The 18,013-nt window shown below is 42.3% G+C and overlaps 1 protein-coding gene and 1 long non-coding RNA gene across 2 annotated transcripts; both read right to left on the reverse strand.

Moving 5' to 3' along the window:
• Window positions 1-3,416: 3,416 nt before the first annotated feature.
• On the reverse strand, window positions 3,417-4,641 carry LOC130720773 (uncharacterized). The gene is made up of 2 exons (XR_009013237.1): window positions 3,826-4,641; window positions 3,417-3,731 (listed from the first exon to the last, which is right to left on the reverse strand). It is a non-coding gene; the product is annotated as an uncharacterized LOC130720773 (long non-coding RNA).
• A 365-nt stretch (window positions 4,642-5,006) lies between these two features.
• LOC130719393 (uncharacterized) lies at window positions 5,007-17,016 on the reverse strand. Its single transcript, XM_057570017.1, has 3 exons — window positions 16,483-17,016; window positions 5,544-5,912; window positions 5,007-5,366 (listed from the first exon to the last, which is right to left on the reverse strand). Exons 1-3 carry the CDS (start codon window positions 17,014-17,016, stop codon window positions 5,007-5,009), a joined length of 1,263 nt encoding a protein of 420 aa, XP_057426000.1.
• Window positions 17,017-18,013: the final 997 nt, after the last annotated feature.

Raw genomic sequence — 18,013 nt, forward strand, 5'->3', positions numbered from 1 at the left:
AGAAAAATCGAGTCTCCTAATTGTGAAAAGTGGTCGAACCTATTAAGGGGGAGGAGGAAAAATTTCCTTTTCCGAAAACTTGTCTTTCGCGCTAGATTATCGTACCTTAGAGTATAGATTACTTCGACTAACCTTAGTAAGTATCGATAGCTTAGTTTTCGATAGATTCTGATAGTATTTTGTGGTTTTGCTCTAAAGGTGGTTTTGAGGAATTTCCAGCGGAGCAAGCCTTTGATTGTGAACAAGTGTTAGGAGATCGTCCTGGAGAATCTACAGGTGAGGGCTTCTCACTGAATCTCTAGTTAATGCTTAGGGTCGATGCTTTCGACATTGTTTACTGTTTATGCACAGGATTGTGTGTGATTGGAAAATGTTTTCTGAGGCTTCGGCTGACAATGTAGATGATTCATCTACTGAATGCTTTTGAGATTGAATTTCATGCTAAGTGCTAATTGGGTAATTTAGGATGTGTGGTACATGCCTTATATGCTAAGTACTATGTGGTTATTGCTTAATATGTTGATATATGACATGTTGATTGGTTGTGCTGAGTTATTTATACTTATGCAATGAGATCTGAGATTCTGAATGGTGAGAATAGCGGGCAGGTCATGCCGATTTTATTTTGAGAGTTTTGAGAAAGTTTGATAGGACGAATGAGATTCGGACCTTCTAATGATGTGTATGGATCGAGACATTCTCTGGAGTCATTTGGGGATTAGGAGATCCCGAGAACTTATAGGAATTGCGATAAGACTAAAAAGGATATTATTTTGAAAAGAAAACTCATAAGACATTAAACAACCTCTAAATCTTCAAATAAGGATAATAAACTCGAAAGGAAGCTTCGGACGAAAATCTTAGTTTCGGAAAAACGAGAAGTGGCGTCGGATCCAAGTGTTGAGTATGTTGATGTTCTTGTGCTGTTGGAGCAGCTGTTGTTGTTGTGCTGTTGGAGCAGCGTTCGTTGTTGTGCTGTTGGAGCAGCTATGTTGTGGGGCTATCCTGGGGATAAGTCCTGGAAACCGTTAGTTTCCGAGAGTGTGATACTCTGTGCTCGTTGAGCAGTGTGACCATCGGATTGAGATGAGTCGGATGATTTGGAGATCATCATGAGTTATGTGTTGTTGTGAAGAAATGTCTTTTGTCGCAGAATCGACTGTTACCTTAGGGTAAGTTTTTAGAGACATTAATTTAGCTAGAACACGTGGCGACGTGTCGTGTGAGATTCGGAGACGTTGTTTGACTAATCATCCTGCATTCATGCAACATTAATGAGGTATTAACACAGGACGTACTCTAGACCTCGTCGGATTCCTAAATGGTCATAAGACCCGGATTTCCGTGTAAGAGCGTCTGTAGACGTCTCTTGTAGCAGACCGAAATGGCAAACCTACGGGTTACGGCTGATCTGGCTACCTTGGTTTGGTGTAAGAGACACGCGGGCAGAATGGTCCCACCGTTGCTGGTGCTAGGATTGATCCGTTTGATGTCCATCCCAGAGGCACGCGAGCAGAATGGTCCCACCGTTGCTGGTGCTAGGATTGACTCGTTTGATGTCCATACCTATGTTTGGTGTAAGAGGCACGCGGGCAGAATGGTCCCACCGTTGCTGGTGCTAGGATTGATCCGTTTGATGTCCATCCGTTCCGGAATGCATATTGGTTGACTGGGTTAACCTGCATTGCATATCATGCAACATGCATACTAATTTAGTTGTCGAATGTGATTGTTATTTGTTAATCCTATTTGGAACATGTTAATTGTTATTATTGCTGTTAAGTTCATTATGGAATATGCAACCCTAGGATGTTATCCCTAGCTATAAGCCTAAGTGGCTATTCTCTTATCTATATCTATTGGTGTTATTATTTACGTAATTCTTTGGAGTTGACCCTCGCGTCTTCTGTGTGTGCTTTGGCGGACAAACGCCCATTGTCAGATGTCTTTGGCGGGCTGGTTCACGACGGTTCACCCTTCGGGGGGAATTAGGGTGAGATGCTGGAACAGGAGCGCATCGCGGTCGCGAGAGGAGGACGGATGGTGTACATAGACTAGGTCGTTCTGGATTCTGATTCAGACGACGATCATGCTAGCATGTAGGATTGAGTGTTAGTGTGAGCTCCTCGAGATGGGATTAGTGTAGGAGTAGAGTCTTAGCTCTGAACATCATTTGTTTTCTTTGGGAACAGGGTAGTTTCCCGCCGATAGCTTTTTGTGTGGTTTCCTTACGGGAATCACAGAGAGTTGGTTGGACTTAGGAGGTCTTATTTTCAGACCATTGGGTCAGCTTATTCTCGGTTTTGAGGGATAGTGTTGCAGACACTTACCTTTGTATTTGGTTTGTACATATTGCCTACGGGCGCTACTCTTCTATTACCGTCACTGGAGGTTTACTCGTGACGAGGTTGTTACTTACAGCGGGGGGGCTGTTATATATATTGTATATTAGTTTTACTGCTTCTCGCTTTTGGGTTTTATTTAATTCAGTCTTGTCTTAGTTATTATCAAAAAAAAATATTCACGTTTTTCCGCACTAAGTTTTATTTTGGTTACTAAAGTGACGCCACCGAAATCGGGGTGTTACACATAAGCTCCTTCAAAATGATTGAATCATTTCTCTTAATCTTAAACTCGTGATATCTCGTTAGACACAAAACCCTAGTCTCTTCAAAACTCCACTTTGGTTCTACAAAAATTCCAAACTTATAGATAAGTCCTCAATCTCTAAGAAACGAGTTCTAGTCCTCAATTAATCCCTTAATTACATCTAACTCCTAGAACTTCCAAAGTTTCAAATCTAGACCCTCTAAAGTCAAGTATTTATAGTAAAGCTCATAAACTTCTTGGAATTCAAGATTCAATCCTAAGTCATCTTCCAACATCAAGATTTCCATCACAACTTTATCCATTCTAATTAATACCTTTCGAAGTCTAATTCCTCACTCGGAAATCCAAACTTAATTGTTCTATCTCTATCCAATCTTGTTATTCCTAAGCATCCATTCACAACGAGGTAATATTCAAACACTTATTCTATAACACTCCAAAAACTCGTTTGACTTACAAAACTTTTCACAATCGCTTTTTAACGAATAAATGTGCGTAAAGACTCGAACGTTCTGGATTTTCATAAACGAATAAACAACATACGTAAGTAAGTTTCGAAAGATGTTTTCCTACTCCAAACATGGTAATATAATTTTAAAATGAAAGGTTTTCTCAAACTTTTCCATAACAACGCTTTTCGCTTGAAATAAGTGATTTTGCCAAAACGAACATCAACTGTACAGCGACATTAGCTAATTTTTAAATACGTCAAATAAACTCCGAAAAATCTAATATTTTTATCCTGACTTCATCTACAGGTTTTGTAAATCCTCATAAATTTTCAAGTCCAAATTCGAAGTACAAAATTCAGGAAAAATCGAATACTATAGCAATTCGTGAGAAACGGGACAGCTTAACCCGTTCTCACTAAAATGTGTATAACTTGAGCTAGAGAAATCGAAATTACATGAAACCGGTGACAAAAGTTTGCTAACAGAAAATGCTACAACTTTTATGAAGACCACTTCTTCAAATTCGTTCACTAAACCTAACTATTTAACAAATCAGCAACTACTATAATCTCGTGACAGCAACAATAATACAGCAGAAATATTCAGATGGGTTTACCATCTCCTTCTTGAGGATAGAGCATGGCTCACAAGCTTTAACTCCTCAAACACCTAAGATAAAAATCACAGCAAGCAAAAACATTATTTTTCATTCATAAAACGAAGCTTGGAGTCCAAAACTGAGTTCAGAAAGCTCAAAACTCACTGGACCACATTCTGGAAATTCTCCGGCGAAGGTCTCTCTGGAGAAGACGGTGGTTGGCGGCGGTTTCCGCCGAAGGTGGTCGGAATCCAAAATTTCTTTAGGGGTTTTGAAGCGGATGATGAGGGGAGTCTAGCCGTGGTGTTGGTTTCTCCAAAAACTCAGTGGTTCGCCGGAGATCGGAGAAGAAAGGTGGCGGTTTTAGGGTTTTCTTTTCTCCTCTATTTTGTGTTGCTTTTCGTCGATCCAGGAGGTGGTGGTTGAGTGGCGGTGCTCGTTATGACAGGGGGAGAGGAGCTCGCGGTCGTGGCCTCAAGGTGGCGGTGGTTCGTCGTTGCTTGTGGCGGTTGTGTCCATGGTTCACAGCTGAACCAAGGGGCGACGGTGGTGCACAGTTTTGTGGCGAAGGGAGCAGCCAAGGTGGTGTGGTGGCCGAGAGAGAGTAAGAGGGGCGGTGGTGGTGGTGCTCTGTCAAGGGAGAAGAAGAAGAAGCAGACTTGGTGATGAGAAAAGAGAAGAAGAAAATGGGTTTGGAGAGGAAGAGAAAAAGAGTCGAGAGGTTGAGGGAGAGCGTGAGTGAGGGAACCTGATTGGTGAAGTGGGAGAAGAGAGAGAGGAAAGGGGAATCTGATTGGTGAAGTGGGACCCGCATGAGAGAGAAAGTGATCAGAAAATTTGAATGTGTGGTGAGAATGAGAGGAAAAATAGATATTTTGAATGAGTGGTAGGGAAGGAAAAGGAATAAAGAATATTCCTTTGTGATGCTTGATAGGTTATCACAAGTAATAAAGGAATGGTGACCTGTTAGAACAAGTCATCTCTTCATTAAAGAAAGAGATAAATAAAGAGTAGAAATTATTAAGATTAAAAATAAAATAATACACACAAAAATAATTATAATTAAATCCTTACTTTTTAATAACTTTATAAAATCAAAATATTGAAATTAATTACTACTTAATTAATTTTCCCGAATCGCGATTAGATTCGAATTAAGAAAATAATATAGAAATAATAAATATAAACACGCGATTAAATGATTGTAAGGAAAGTATTCCTTAAGGTATTTCCCGCCGTCGTGGCGTGAATAATATTCAATCAAAAATAATTAATAAATAATACGAGTTACCTTAATTTAAAGAAATTAAGTAAATAAGCGATCTATTAAATTTCAGGTCTTACATCTATGGATGATAAGTGGAACTCAATCTCAACTTGGTTCCCAAAGCTTGTTGCAAAGCTCCCCAGAAACGTGAGGTAAACCTCGGGTCTCTGTCCGACACAATGCTAGATGGTACCCCATGCACACGAACAATCTCTGCAATGTAGATCTCTGCTAGTTTCTCCACTTTGTAGTTCAGATTGATCGGCACGAAGTGAGCAGTCTTCGTCAATCGATCCACCACTACCCATATTGCATCAAATCTCCTTCGCGTTAGTGGTAAAGCCGTCACGAAATCCATCGAGACGCTGTCCCACTTCCACTGCGGAACATCCAACAACTGTAATTTTCCTGCTGGCTTCTGATGTTCCACCTTCGCCTTCTGACATGTGAGACATGTCGACACGTACTCAGCTACTTGTTTCTTCATCCCAGGCCACCAGAAATGAAGTTTCAAGTCCTGATACATCTTGTTCATTCCCGGATGAATACTCAACCTGCTTTTGTGACCTTCATCCAAGATCAACCTCCTCATAGTCGCGTCATTTGGCACGCATACTCGTCCTTTGCAATGCAGTATGTTGTCATTCCCGACAGCAAACTTTGGTGCCTTCCCTTGCATCACAAGTTTGCACCACTCAATCAGTCCTTCATTGGCCTCTTGTCTCGACTTTATCTCGTCCAAGAGTCCATTCGACACCGTCACCATTCCGAAGCTCAACTTTCCTGGTGCGACCTTAACATCCAAGCTCAGATCTCGGAATGCTTCGAGTAGTTCTAACTCCTTGACCATCAACGAGGATACATGCATAGCCTTTCGACTGAGGGCGTCGGCCACAACATTAGTTTTCCCCGGATGATACTGTAGAGCAAACTCGTAATCTTGAAGGAACTCCATCCACCTTCGCTGCCTCATATTCAGATCCTTCTGATCAAACAAGTATTTCAGACTCTTATGATCACTGTAGATCGTGAACGTACTGCCGTACAGGTAATGCCTTCAAATCTTGAGAGCATAAACTAGGCAGCCAATTCCAAATCATGCGTCAGGTAGTTCTTCTCGTGAATCTTCAGATGTCGCGAGGCATAAGCAATCACTTTCTTTTCTTGCATCATTAGACAGCCCAACCCGTTATGTGAAGCATCACAGTAAACGTCGTATGGTTCTCCTTCCTTGGGTAAGGCTAGTATTGGTGCAGTAGTCAGTCTCTTCTTCATTTCCTGAAAACTCTCTTCACATTTCTCCGTCCATGCAAATGGTTGATTCTTCTTTGTCAACTGAGTCAACAGCGAAGTTAACTTTGCATAGTCCTTCACAAAGCGTCTGTAGTAGCCAGCAAGCCCAACAAAACTTCTGAAGTCGCTTTCTGTCTTAGGTTGTTCCCACAACAAAATCGATTCAATTTTGCTAGGGTCAACAGCCACACCCTGACTTGATATGACGTGACCCATGAACTTCACCTCCTCCATCTAGAATTCGCATTTGGAGCCATTAGCATATAACTCCTTCTCCCGCAATACACCTAGCACTTGACGTAAATGCTCTTCGTGTTCCTATTTACTCTTCGAGTAAATCAGAATGTCATCAATAAACACCACCACGAACTTGTCCAGGAATGGTTGGAACACACGGTTCATATAATCCATGAATACAGCGGGTGCATTGGTAACTCCGAACGGCATCACAAGGTACTCATAATGCCCGTATTGAGTTCTGAATGCAGTTTTCTGAATATCAGCCTCCTTGACACGGATCTGGTGATATCATGACTTCAGATCTATCTTCGAGAAAACAACAGCACCCCGAAGTTGATCCATAAAATCATCTATCCGAGGCATCGAATAACGATTCTTCATTGTCACCTTGTTGAGTTGTCGATAGTCCACACATAGTGTAAGACCTGGATTTGCAGAACAAGTTAAGTTCCGACTCACGCGTAGAATAAGTGTAAGCGTGACAGGAGTTTGTTGTTTGAGAAAGATCAATGAAGAAGAAAGTTCAGGAATTGCTTGAGGTATGTTGCGTAGTCGCTGTAGGAATTAGTGCGAGTTGTCTGCACACCTGCTTTATGGCGAGCGTGTCCAGAATAGGCTAATTTCGCTTTAGAGCAACGTTTTAAGTGAGATTTCGAATCCTTGGAAAATTTAAAGATTCTCTTTATTTTTCCTTCGACCAGCGTTTCATTTCAGAATGCTGGACTGTACGCACGATTGTATTCACTTTCCGGAAGTCCGCCGACGCTAATTTCTTTGCTTTGAAACCCTAGATTCGAGCGATGGATGAAGACTTTTTCTATTCGGAACTTCTAACGAAGTTTCTGTCCGCGTTGCCAGATTTTTTTCGACATTTCCAATCTTTCTTCAGAAGGAAGTTTTGTCGTCTGAGCATCACAGCAAAAAGTAGTTTTTCGGGACAGATTAACTTACATCGCTTTTGGGATTTTAGATATCGTTTTTCCCAAATGTCAGAGATTTGTTTTGAGTTCTGGAATTCTGACGCCAAAATCTCTCTTAGAATTCATTGGTGATCGTGCTGTAAAAATCGGAATCGCGAAATTTTCATTTTCCCGCGATTTCGCCAGCCTATAAATAGGCGAAAAAGCAAAATATCTTCCATTTTTCCTCCATTGTGGCCGAGAATTGAGGAGAGCAAGGGGGAGGGAGATTTTCGCCGAAACTCGACCAATCTTCGCGCAGTTCGTCTCTACTTCAAGGTATCGAGTTGAAGGAACTTTAGGAACTTCAAAGCAATTGAGTGAAGGAGCCTTTACTTGCGAGACTGGAGCAGCTCGAGGTTAGGGCAACTTACTATATTAGCTAGGATTGCATGATAGGCGTCGATAAATTCGACTTATGCTTTATCTGATGTTGTTTATGATGGTGAGTTGTTGTTATGATGTTTTACCATAACTTGTGATATTGTGATATTGTTGGATGGTGCGTTTTGACGCGACTTCGGAGTGGAGATTCATTGATCTGGTGATCTTTGATATTTCGGGTTGGATGAAGAACCCTAGGCAAGTTCAAACGAGGGGTTTGGGACTTAGCCATTTGTTGGTATTCATTGCTTTACTTAGACTTTTCCCGGGAAACTTCTTTTGGGTGGTTCGTTTTCGGAAAACCTAGAATGAATAGAATTTCGAAAACTAGAGACTTTGGGAGACTTAGACTTTGAGAAATAAACTCATAACTTGACTAATTCGAATTGAAACAATTTTCATTAACGTTTAAGCATAGGAGAACTGAAGGGGAAAATATTTACGAAAGACGGGGAAAAGTCGACTTTGTTGTGGGTTTGGAGAGTTATTGGAATTGGGAAAGCCACTAAGGTGAGCTATGGTGATGATTGAAAGTCACCGAGTACTCTAGTACTCTTAGGAGTGTTGTTTGAGTCGTGCTGTATTGACCGGCACAAACTCTGGGTTTTGTTTGTGGTTTTGTGGTGGGAGTTGTGTTGTATTGACCGACACTAACTCCGAGTCGTGTTGTATTGACCGACACTGACTCTGGCTTTGATTTTGGGTTTTGTTGTGGGAGTTGTGTTGTATTGACCGACACTAACTCCGAGTTGTGTTGTATTGACCAACACTAACTCATGGTTTTGTTGAGATTGGGTGGTGAGCTAAACACTTATGTGGTGAGGACGAGTCGTGGTTTTGATAATCATCTTGCACACATGCATATACGCGGTGAAGTGCCAAGCAGAGTACTTCGGTATACAGGAAGTAACGATCAGCCATGCAGAGTTGAATCGGTCCTGACTGTACCTGGCACAACAGGAGGTAACGATCATCCATGTAGAGTTGTATCGTGCCTGTTGATGTCCGGCATAGCAAGCAGAAATGGTCGAACCATGTAGAGTTTGTACCGTCTTGACTATAGCCAAAGGTGATAAGCGACGCCCGAGCAGAAATGGTTAAACACGAGGCCAGTGTTACGACCGTCTCGAGGTGCCCAGCCTATAAGTGGCAATACCGTTGGTTTGTCCCGTCGCCAAGCAGAGTGACGTCGTTGATTTGTTCCGTCGCCAAGCAGAGTGACGTTGTTGTTTTGTTCCGTCGCCAAGCAGAGTGACGTTGTTGGTTTGTTTCGTCGCCAAGCAGAGTGACGTTATTCGGGTTTGTGTCTGCATATTCTGCATTGGCACACCATGCATCTTATTATGATTGACGCTGCATGACATATCGTGCACTCTAACTATAGTTGTTGAGATATTGAATATTGTGTTGTTACTAGAGATTCGATGACATGCCATGTATTTACCTTAGGGTAGGCAATGCAGAACTTATATGTATATATATACAACATATATATATACCCCCTTTATCGCATGTTGATTGTATATCTATTGTATTCTGTAAGTTGACCCTAGCGCCTTGGCTTTGTTTGTATGTTTGTGTTTGGGCGGTCGGCCTATTGCAAGGCGTCCGTCAGCCGGTTCGTGATTATTCGTTGTGCGGGAGAGACCCGGAGCGAAATGACTATGACTAAAGCTTTCGACGAGGACCCGGACTTCATGCCTGATCGAGGGAGGGTCGATGATAGTAGTGTGGGTTATGGGTGGTTAGAGTCTTTTGAGTTGGTTGTTACTGTAATAGCTCTGATTCGTTTTGCTTTTGGGACAGGGTAGGTTCCCGACGCATGGCTTTTGTGTGGTTCTTCTACTGAGGGATCACAGTGAGTCAATCGGACCATAGGGGTCTTTGCTTAGGCCATTTTGAGGCCGACTTTCTCCTAGTGGATTGTAATTATAACTTTTCTCACTTACACTTCGGGATTTGTATATATTTGCCTATGGGCACACTACTTTGGAGTCACTGCGAGTGCGCGTGACATGGGAGTGCAGCTGAGGCTGTACATGTGTATATATTTGTATGTTGGTTAGTTTAGTTGTTGGGTTTTGTCTTTATTTCCTTTATCGCTTTTATTTAAAGGAATCAATCGAAAAAAAAAATCACCTGTTTTCCGCGTAAAGTTATTTTTGGTCACTAAAGTGACACCCGGAAATCGGGGTGTTACATTGTGGTATCAGAGCTTGCCGAGTCTTTTGGGAGTCTTTGGGGAATAGGTCTTCTGTGCTAAGTTGTGTGACTCTGCAAAGAGTAAAACCTTGATTGTCTGCCAAGCGATTTTCGCTTTAATTGATTGAAGTTGCTACCTAATCATATTGTATAGCTATGCATAATACTATCTTATGATTGGTACTAACTGTTTGCTAAACGAATACAAAACATGGTAAACGCGAACCAACTTGCTGAGATGGTGGCCACTTTGGTCCAAGCAATGACTGTACAAACGAATGACAATGCACATAGGCGTGCTGCTGAGGATGCACGTGAGCTACACCGGCTTAAGATAGAACCAGCCCTGGACCAGAACAGGGGATTGAATGATTTTAGAAGGCAGGATCCACCCAAGTTCACAAGTGGGACTGACCCGGACGAGGCGGATCTCTGGATCCAAGAGATAGAGAAGATTTTCGAAGTACTGCGGACTGCTGAAGGGGCTAAGGTGGGCCTGGCAACTTATCTACTGCTGGGCGATGCTGAGTACTGGTGGAGGGGCGCCAGAGGGATGATGGAGGAAAACCATGTTGAGGTGAACTGGAATTCTTTTCGTGCCGCTTTTCTGGAGAAGTATTTTCCTAATAGTGCTCGTCACGAGCGTGAGTCGCAGTTTCTGACTCTTCGTCAAGGGAGCATGACTATTTCGGAATATGCTGCTAAGTTGGAATCCTTGGCCAAACACTTTCGATTTTTTCGTGATCAGGTTGATGAACCCTATATGTGCAAGCGCTTTGTGAGGGGACTGAGAGCTGACATTGAGGACTCAGTGAGACCGTTGGGGATTATGAGGTTTCAAGCTTTGGTTGAGAAGGCCACCGAGGTGGAGCTGATTAAGAATAGGAGGATAGACCGGGCTGGAACTGGGGGACCAATGAGGTCGAGTCCCCGGAGCTATCAAGGAAAAGGAAAGTTACAGATGAAGAAGCCTTATCAGCGTCCTACGGGGGAAGGGTTTACCCCAGGACCGTACAGGCCTACGATTGCTGCTGCAGGAGGAGCAGGAAGCCAAGCTGGGAGCCGTGAGATAACATGTTTCAAATGCGGGGAGATTGGGCACTACTCCACGAAATGCCCGAAGGGGAAGCTGAGGTGTTTCAAGTGTGATCTACCAGGACATCTGGCCAACAACTGCAAGACACCCAAGGTTGAGTCATTTGTTAACACCGTAAAGGGAAAGCGCCCTGCTGCTAAAGGAAGGGTTTATATCATGGACGGTGAAGAAGCTGAGGGGTTAACCAGAGGAGAGCGTAAGAACGATGGTAACCTTCTAACTATTCTTTCTCATTCTAGTATAGTATACTCTTCGTTACCCCCGTAGCGTGTGCAACACGCCTGAACTTGTTTTTACCGCTAAGCTTTGACCTTATAGTTATTACACCTACTAAGAATTTATTTGACTGCTGCTCGTGTTTTAACTATAGAAGTTACACGAGGTTGGGAATAGCACACTAAGTTTAGAAAGTAGTCTTCCACCGATGCGATTATGAGGAAGCTAGTAGCTGAAGAACGAATCTTAGGGAGATTCCGTATGGGTAGTATACGTGTCATGTTGAGGGTGTGTAGTTCCGTAGCGGGATCATTAAAGGATTTAGCATAAGTTGAATACTTGAGGTTGTTGATATGGATTCCAAAGAAATATGCTAAGATTACTAAGTGAGATTTACTAAGTTGGATTGAAATCTTAGGGTTAAGATTGAATCTTGAGAGTCGAGAATCGCGTACGAGTAGGAGATCTTATGGTTGTAGGTGTGACAATAGGAGTTGAATCTTAGAAGATTGAAGACCTGAAGGTGAGTTTCGGGTTAAGACCATTGAGGTATAATATAAGAGTGATCTTGAAGTAAAGGAATTCTGGGTTGTGTAGAGTGTTAAGATTGGTTATAAGTTGGTGATCGATTGATGTTGATTATGAGGTTGCGGACATAACGACCATGTGATAAGATTTGAATGGTGTTAGCATAATAAGTTATGATTATGGATATCAGGATCAAGCGGTGAGTGTGAAAGCATGACGACACTTATCAGGTCGTTTGGGTAAGTGAAGGAGTTATAGTTTTTAAGAAACCGATATTCATTTAAGAAGTATTGAAGGATTAAAGGTCATTAGAGGACCAAACTTGGGGAAGGTTTAGGTTTTAAATCTATGAATGTCTGTCTACGGTGTGTAGGACTCGAAGTTTGTCGGAATTTGATTGGGAGATTAAGAAGTTGATTGACGAGATGGTGATTGAGTCACAAAAAGAAAGGTGTTAGTATTAAGATGAATACCTGAGGTTGTTATATTTTGACGAGTTTCGTAGAGTTTAAGAGTCAATGGGACTTTGTTATGGATTTTGATGATGCATATTACGGTTAACAAGTGAATTTTACTAAGTTGAATGAGAATCCTAGGGCTAAGGTTGACCTAGTGAGCTGAGATTTATGTACATTTAAGAGATTTAGTGGTGTTAACGGTTACGATAACAGTTAAATCTCAGAATGTTGAAGGATCGGATGATGAAATGGCTAGTTAAGTCCCTTGAAGTATAGTTATGATTTAATCTTCTAGAGGATAAGTCTCGATTTGTGCGAAGTGTTAGGGATTTCAGTAAGTGTAAATAGGTTTGAGTGAGGGAAGTTTTGAGGAAGAAGACGGTAATAATGGATTGTTAGATATTAAGAGGAGGATTATCTTATAAGTTGTTTATAGATTGATGTTGAAGGGGATAAGATTAGTGAAGGACAAGAAATAAGTTCATAAGTTGAGTTTTAATTCGAATAGTGACTAAGTAGAAGTTTGATTTCTTGGTGTGTGTAAAGATAGTTACGAAGTTGGAGGAGTTTTAACGGACTAGCAGTTTCCAAGGGGATGAATCGTCTAGGAGTTATCGAACGGACAAGTGGAGTTTTGGACTGTAGATGAAGATCACGAGGACAAGTTGAGCATTTAAATTGAAATGACAGAGAGGCACCAAGTTTAAGAAGGATTTCGGACGACCGAAAGTAAAGAAGCAGGTGGCTAAGATTGTGCGATTGCACGGAGTGCCAACCGGTATCATTTCAAGCAGAGATCCGACGCAAGTGATCGGGTCAGACGACATGAAGTTGAATGATGGTCTATCCTTTGAGACGCCGACAGTTAGCAGTGGGGATAGAAGAGTGAAACAGTTAAGGGGAAAACAGATTGCTTAAATAAAGGTTATGAGGAACAATGACCCGGGCAATACTACATGGGAATTGGAAGACAAGATCAAGGAACTGTATTCCGGACTTTTTGCAGAACTCTGAGTTTCGAGGACGAAACTTTCTTTTTGGAGGGGAGTATTGTAAGACATGGATTTGCATAACAAGTTAAGTTCCGACTCACGCGTAGAATCAGTGTAAGCGTGACAGGAGTTTGTTGTTTGAGAAAGATCAATGAAGAAGAAAGTTCAGGAATTGCTTGAGGTATGTTGCGTAGTCGCTGTAGGAATTAGTGCGAGTTGTCTGCACACCTGCTTTATGGCGAGCGTGTCCAGAATAGGCTAATTTCGCTTTAGAGCAACGTTTTAAGTGAGATTTCGAATCCTTGGAAAATTTAAAGATTTTCTTTATTTTTTCTTCGACCAGCGTTTCATTTCGGAACTCTGGATTGCACGCACGATTGTATTCACTTTCCGGAAGTCCGCCGACGCTAATTTCTTTGCTTCGAAACCCTAGATTCGAGCGATGGATGAAGACTTTTTCTATTCGGGACTTCTAACGAAGTTTCCGTCCGCGGAGCCAGATTTGTTTCGACATTTCCAATCTTTCTTCAGAAGGAAGTTTTGTCGTCTGAGCATCACAGCAAAAAGTAGTTTTTCGAGACAGATTAACTTACACCGCTTTTGGGATTTTAGATATCGTTTTTCCCAAATGTCATAGATTTGTTTTGAGTTCTGGAATTCTGACGCCAGAATCTCTCTTAGAATTCATTGGTGATCGTGCTGTAAAAATCGGAATCGCGAAATTTTCATTTTCCCGCGATTTCGCCCGCCTATAAATAGGCGAAAAAGCATAATATCTTCCATTTTTCCTCCATTGTGGCCGAGAATTGAGGAGAGCAAGGGGGAGGGAGATTTTCGCCGAAACTCGACCAATCTTTGCGCAGTTCGTCTCTACTTCAAGGTATCGAGTTGAAGGAACTTTAGGAACTTCAAAGCAATTGAGTGAAGGAGCCTTTACTTGCGAGACTGGAGCAGCTCGAGGTTAGGGCAACTTACTATATTAGCTAGGATTGCATGATAGGCGTCGATAAATTCGACTTATGCTTTATCTGATGTTGTTTATGATGGTGAGTTGTTGTTATGATGTTTTACCATAACTTGTGATATTGTGATATTGTTGGATGGTGCGTTTTGACGCGACTTCGGAGTGGAGATTCATTGATCTGGTGATCTTTGATATTTCGGGTTGGATGAACAACCCTAGGCAAGTTCAAACGAGGGGTTTGGGACTTAGCCATTTGTTGGTATTCGTTGGTTTACTTAGACTTTTCCCGGGAAACTTCTTTTGGGTGGTTGGTTTTCGGAAAACCTAGAATGAATAGAATTTCGAAAACTAGAGACTTTGGGAGACTTAGACTTTGAGGAATAAACTCATAACTTGACTAATTCGAATTGAAACAGTTTTCATTAACGTTTAAGCATAGGAGAACTGAAGGGGAAAATATTTACGAAAGACGGGGAAAAGTCGACTTTGTTGTGGGTTTGGAGAGTTATTGGAATTGGGAAAGCCACTAAGGTGAGCTATGGTGATGATTGAAAGTCACCGAGTACTCTAGTACTCTTAGGAGTGTTGTTTGAGTCGTGCTGTATTGACCGGCACAGACTCTGGGTTTTGTTTGTGGGTTTTGTGGTGGGAGTTGTGTTGTATTGACCGACACTAACTCCGAGTCGTGTTGTATTGACCGACACTGACTCTGGCTTTGATTTTGGGTTTTGTTGTGGGAGTTGTGTTGTATTGACCGACACTAACTCCGAGTTGTGTTGTATTGACCGACACTAACTCATGGTTTTGTTGAGATTGGGTGGTGAGCTAAACACTTATGTGGTGAGGACGAGTCGTGGTTTTGATAATCATATTGCACACATGCATATACGCGATGAAGTGCCAAGCAGAGTACTTCGGTATAGCAGGAAGTAACGACCAGCCATGCAGAGTTGAATCGGTCCTGACTGTACCTGGCACAACAGGAGGTAACGATCATCCATGTAGAGTTGTATCGTGCCTGTTGATGTCCGGCATAGCAAGCAGAAATGGTCGAACCATGTAGAGTTTGTACCGTCTTGACTATAGCCAAAGGTGATAAGTGACGCCCGAGCAGAAATGGTTAAACAAGAGGCCAGTGTTACGACCGTCTCGAGGTGCCCAGCCTATAAGTGGCAATACCGTTGGTTTGTCCCGTCGCCAAGCAGAGTGACGTCGTTGTTTTGTTCCGTCGCCAAGCAGAGTGACGTTGTTGTTTTGTTCCGTCGCCAAGCAGAGTGACGTTGTTGGTTTGTTCCGTCGCCAAGCAAAGTGACGTTATTCGGGTTTGTGTCTGCATATTTTGTATTGGCACACCATGCATGTTATTATGATTGACGCTGCATGACATATCGTGCACTCTAACTATAGTTGTTGAGATATTGAATATTGTGTTGTTACTAGAGATTCGATGACATGCCATGTATTTACCTTAGGGTAGGCAATGCAGAACTTATATGTATATATATACAACATATATATATACCCCCTTTATCGCATGTTGATTGTATATCTATTGTATTCTGTAAGTTGACCCTAGCGCCTTGGCTTTGTTTGTATGTTTGTGTTTGGGCGGTCGGCCTGCTGCCAGGCGTCCGTTAGCCGGTTCGTGATGATTCGTTGTGCGGGAGAGACCCGGAGCGAAATGACTATGACTAAAGCTTTCGACGAGGACCCGGACTTCATGCCATATCGAGGGAGGGTCGATGATAGTAGTGTGGGTTATGGGTGGTTAGATTCTTTTGAGTTGGTTGTTACTGTAATAGCTCTGATTCGTTTTGCTTTTGGGACAGGGTAGGTTCCCGACGCATGGCTTTTGTGTGGTTCTTCTACTGAGGGATCACAGTGAGTCAATCGGACCATAGGGGTCTTTGCTTAGGCCATTTTGAGGCCGACTTTCTCCTAGTGGATTGTAATTATAACTTTTCTCACTTACACTTCGGGATTTGTATATATTTGCCTATGGGCACACTACTTTGGAGTCACTGCGAGTGCGCGTGACATGGGAGTGCAGCTGAGGCTGTACATGTGTATATATTTGTATGTTGGTTAGTTTAGTTGTTGGGTTTTGTCTTTATTTCCTTTATCGCTTTTATTTAAAGGAATCAATCGGAAAAAAAAATCACCTGTTTTCCGCGTAAAGTTATTTTTGGTCACTAAAGTGACACCCGGAAATCGGGGTGTTACACATAGTCTGGACCTTCCATCCTTCTTCTCCACCAACAACACAAGTGCTCCCCACGGCGACACACTCGGTCGAATAAATCCCTTGGAAGAGAGATCACCCAACTGCTTTGCTAACTCCGTCACTTCTGCTAGTGCCATTCGATAAGGCGCCATTGATATTGGTCCCGTGCCAGGCATAATATCAATAGAGAACTCTGTTTCTCTTACTGGCGATAATCCGGGCACATCTTCTGGAAATACATCCACAAAGTCTTGTACCACCATAATGTTGCGTACATCGCCGTCGTTCTTCGCTTCCGCTACAACAGAATTCACGAATGCTGGTGAACTCTTTCCCAAGGTGTACGAATTCAAGTAATCTGTAACGCCTGAATCCGGGAAGACTACGGCCTTGTTAGCACAGTCCAAGAGAACGTGATACTGCGCCAACCAATCCATTCCCAGAATCACATCGAGCTCTTTAAGCCCAAAGCAATTGAGGTTCGCAAGGAACTTCCGATCCTTATAAATCAACGGACACTGCAAGCATGTCATGCGCGTAACTAAACGTAACTTATTGTATAAGTATACAATTAGTCTCAAGTATCACGGCAATGATACTGATTGTAGACAATCTCACAGCCAAGCAAACATCTTAGCAAACAAGTCTACCCAACCTCACCGCGGTAACCTAGAACTCATCAAAACAAACAGCAACGAGTTCAAACTCGTGTGCCCAAAACCCTAATGCTCTGGTTTCTCAACCGGAGCTCTGATACCACAATGTAACGCCCTGATTTCTCGAGTGTCACACAGTAAACCAAATAACGTAATTTTCATAAAGAATTTTCGCCGTTCAATTATTAATCCTGATTTAATGACAAAAGTTCAATTATTGCGAAACTCTCGAAACTTTACGAAATAAATTTGCGGAATAAATAAATCATGCATTTCTGAATTAAAATAGCTCTAAATTAAAAATCGAGGAATAAATCCAAAAGTACAAAACCGAATACCCAAAGCCTTAAACCAAGTACATAAGTGATCTCAAAAACAGAAATAAATAATAATCCAATAGTTAAAGTAAATTAAAATTCGATACAGCTCTCATAGAAAAACCCCAACATAGAAAAGTCTCGACTCTAATCCTCGTCGTCACTAGAGATGTATATGACCTCCGAGTCCTTGGCAGCTCGACTCTTCATTGGATAAGCTGGTTCACCTTCAGATCCTGGCAGCCATCCACATTGCCTCTTCCTAGGCGGTCGTTCTTCAGTGGCATCCGGAACAGGCTCCAATGCGGGCATGTCCCCATATTCACCAACAGGGCTAGCTTGCCTCGGATCCGTGGAGAAGACTCCACTTCATCCTTTTCCCCCATCAGCGGTGATTCAGCTGTAGTCTCGTCTGAAGGATCCTCCTCGTCCTCCCACCTCCCATGATTCGAGCGGCTTCTCCTCTTTGGTCTGACAAAACCTAGCAGGAGGGTGAGGCAACGTGACTACCCCATCTGCAAGGATCTTGTAAGATCAAGGTTTGATCAGTGGTTGCA

This window comes from Lotus japonicus, chromosome 5 (genome assembly GCF_012489685.1).
Source record: "Lotus japonicus ecotype B-129 chromosome 5, LjGifu_v1.2".
In the NCBI taxonomy this organism is placed as follows: domain Eukaryota; kingdom Viridiplantae; phylum Streptophyta; class Magnoliopsida; order Fabales; family Fabaceae; genus Lotus; species Lotus japonicus.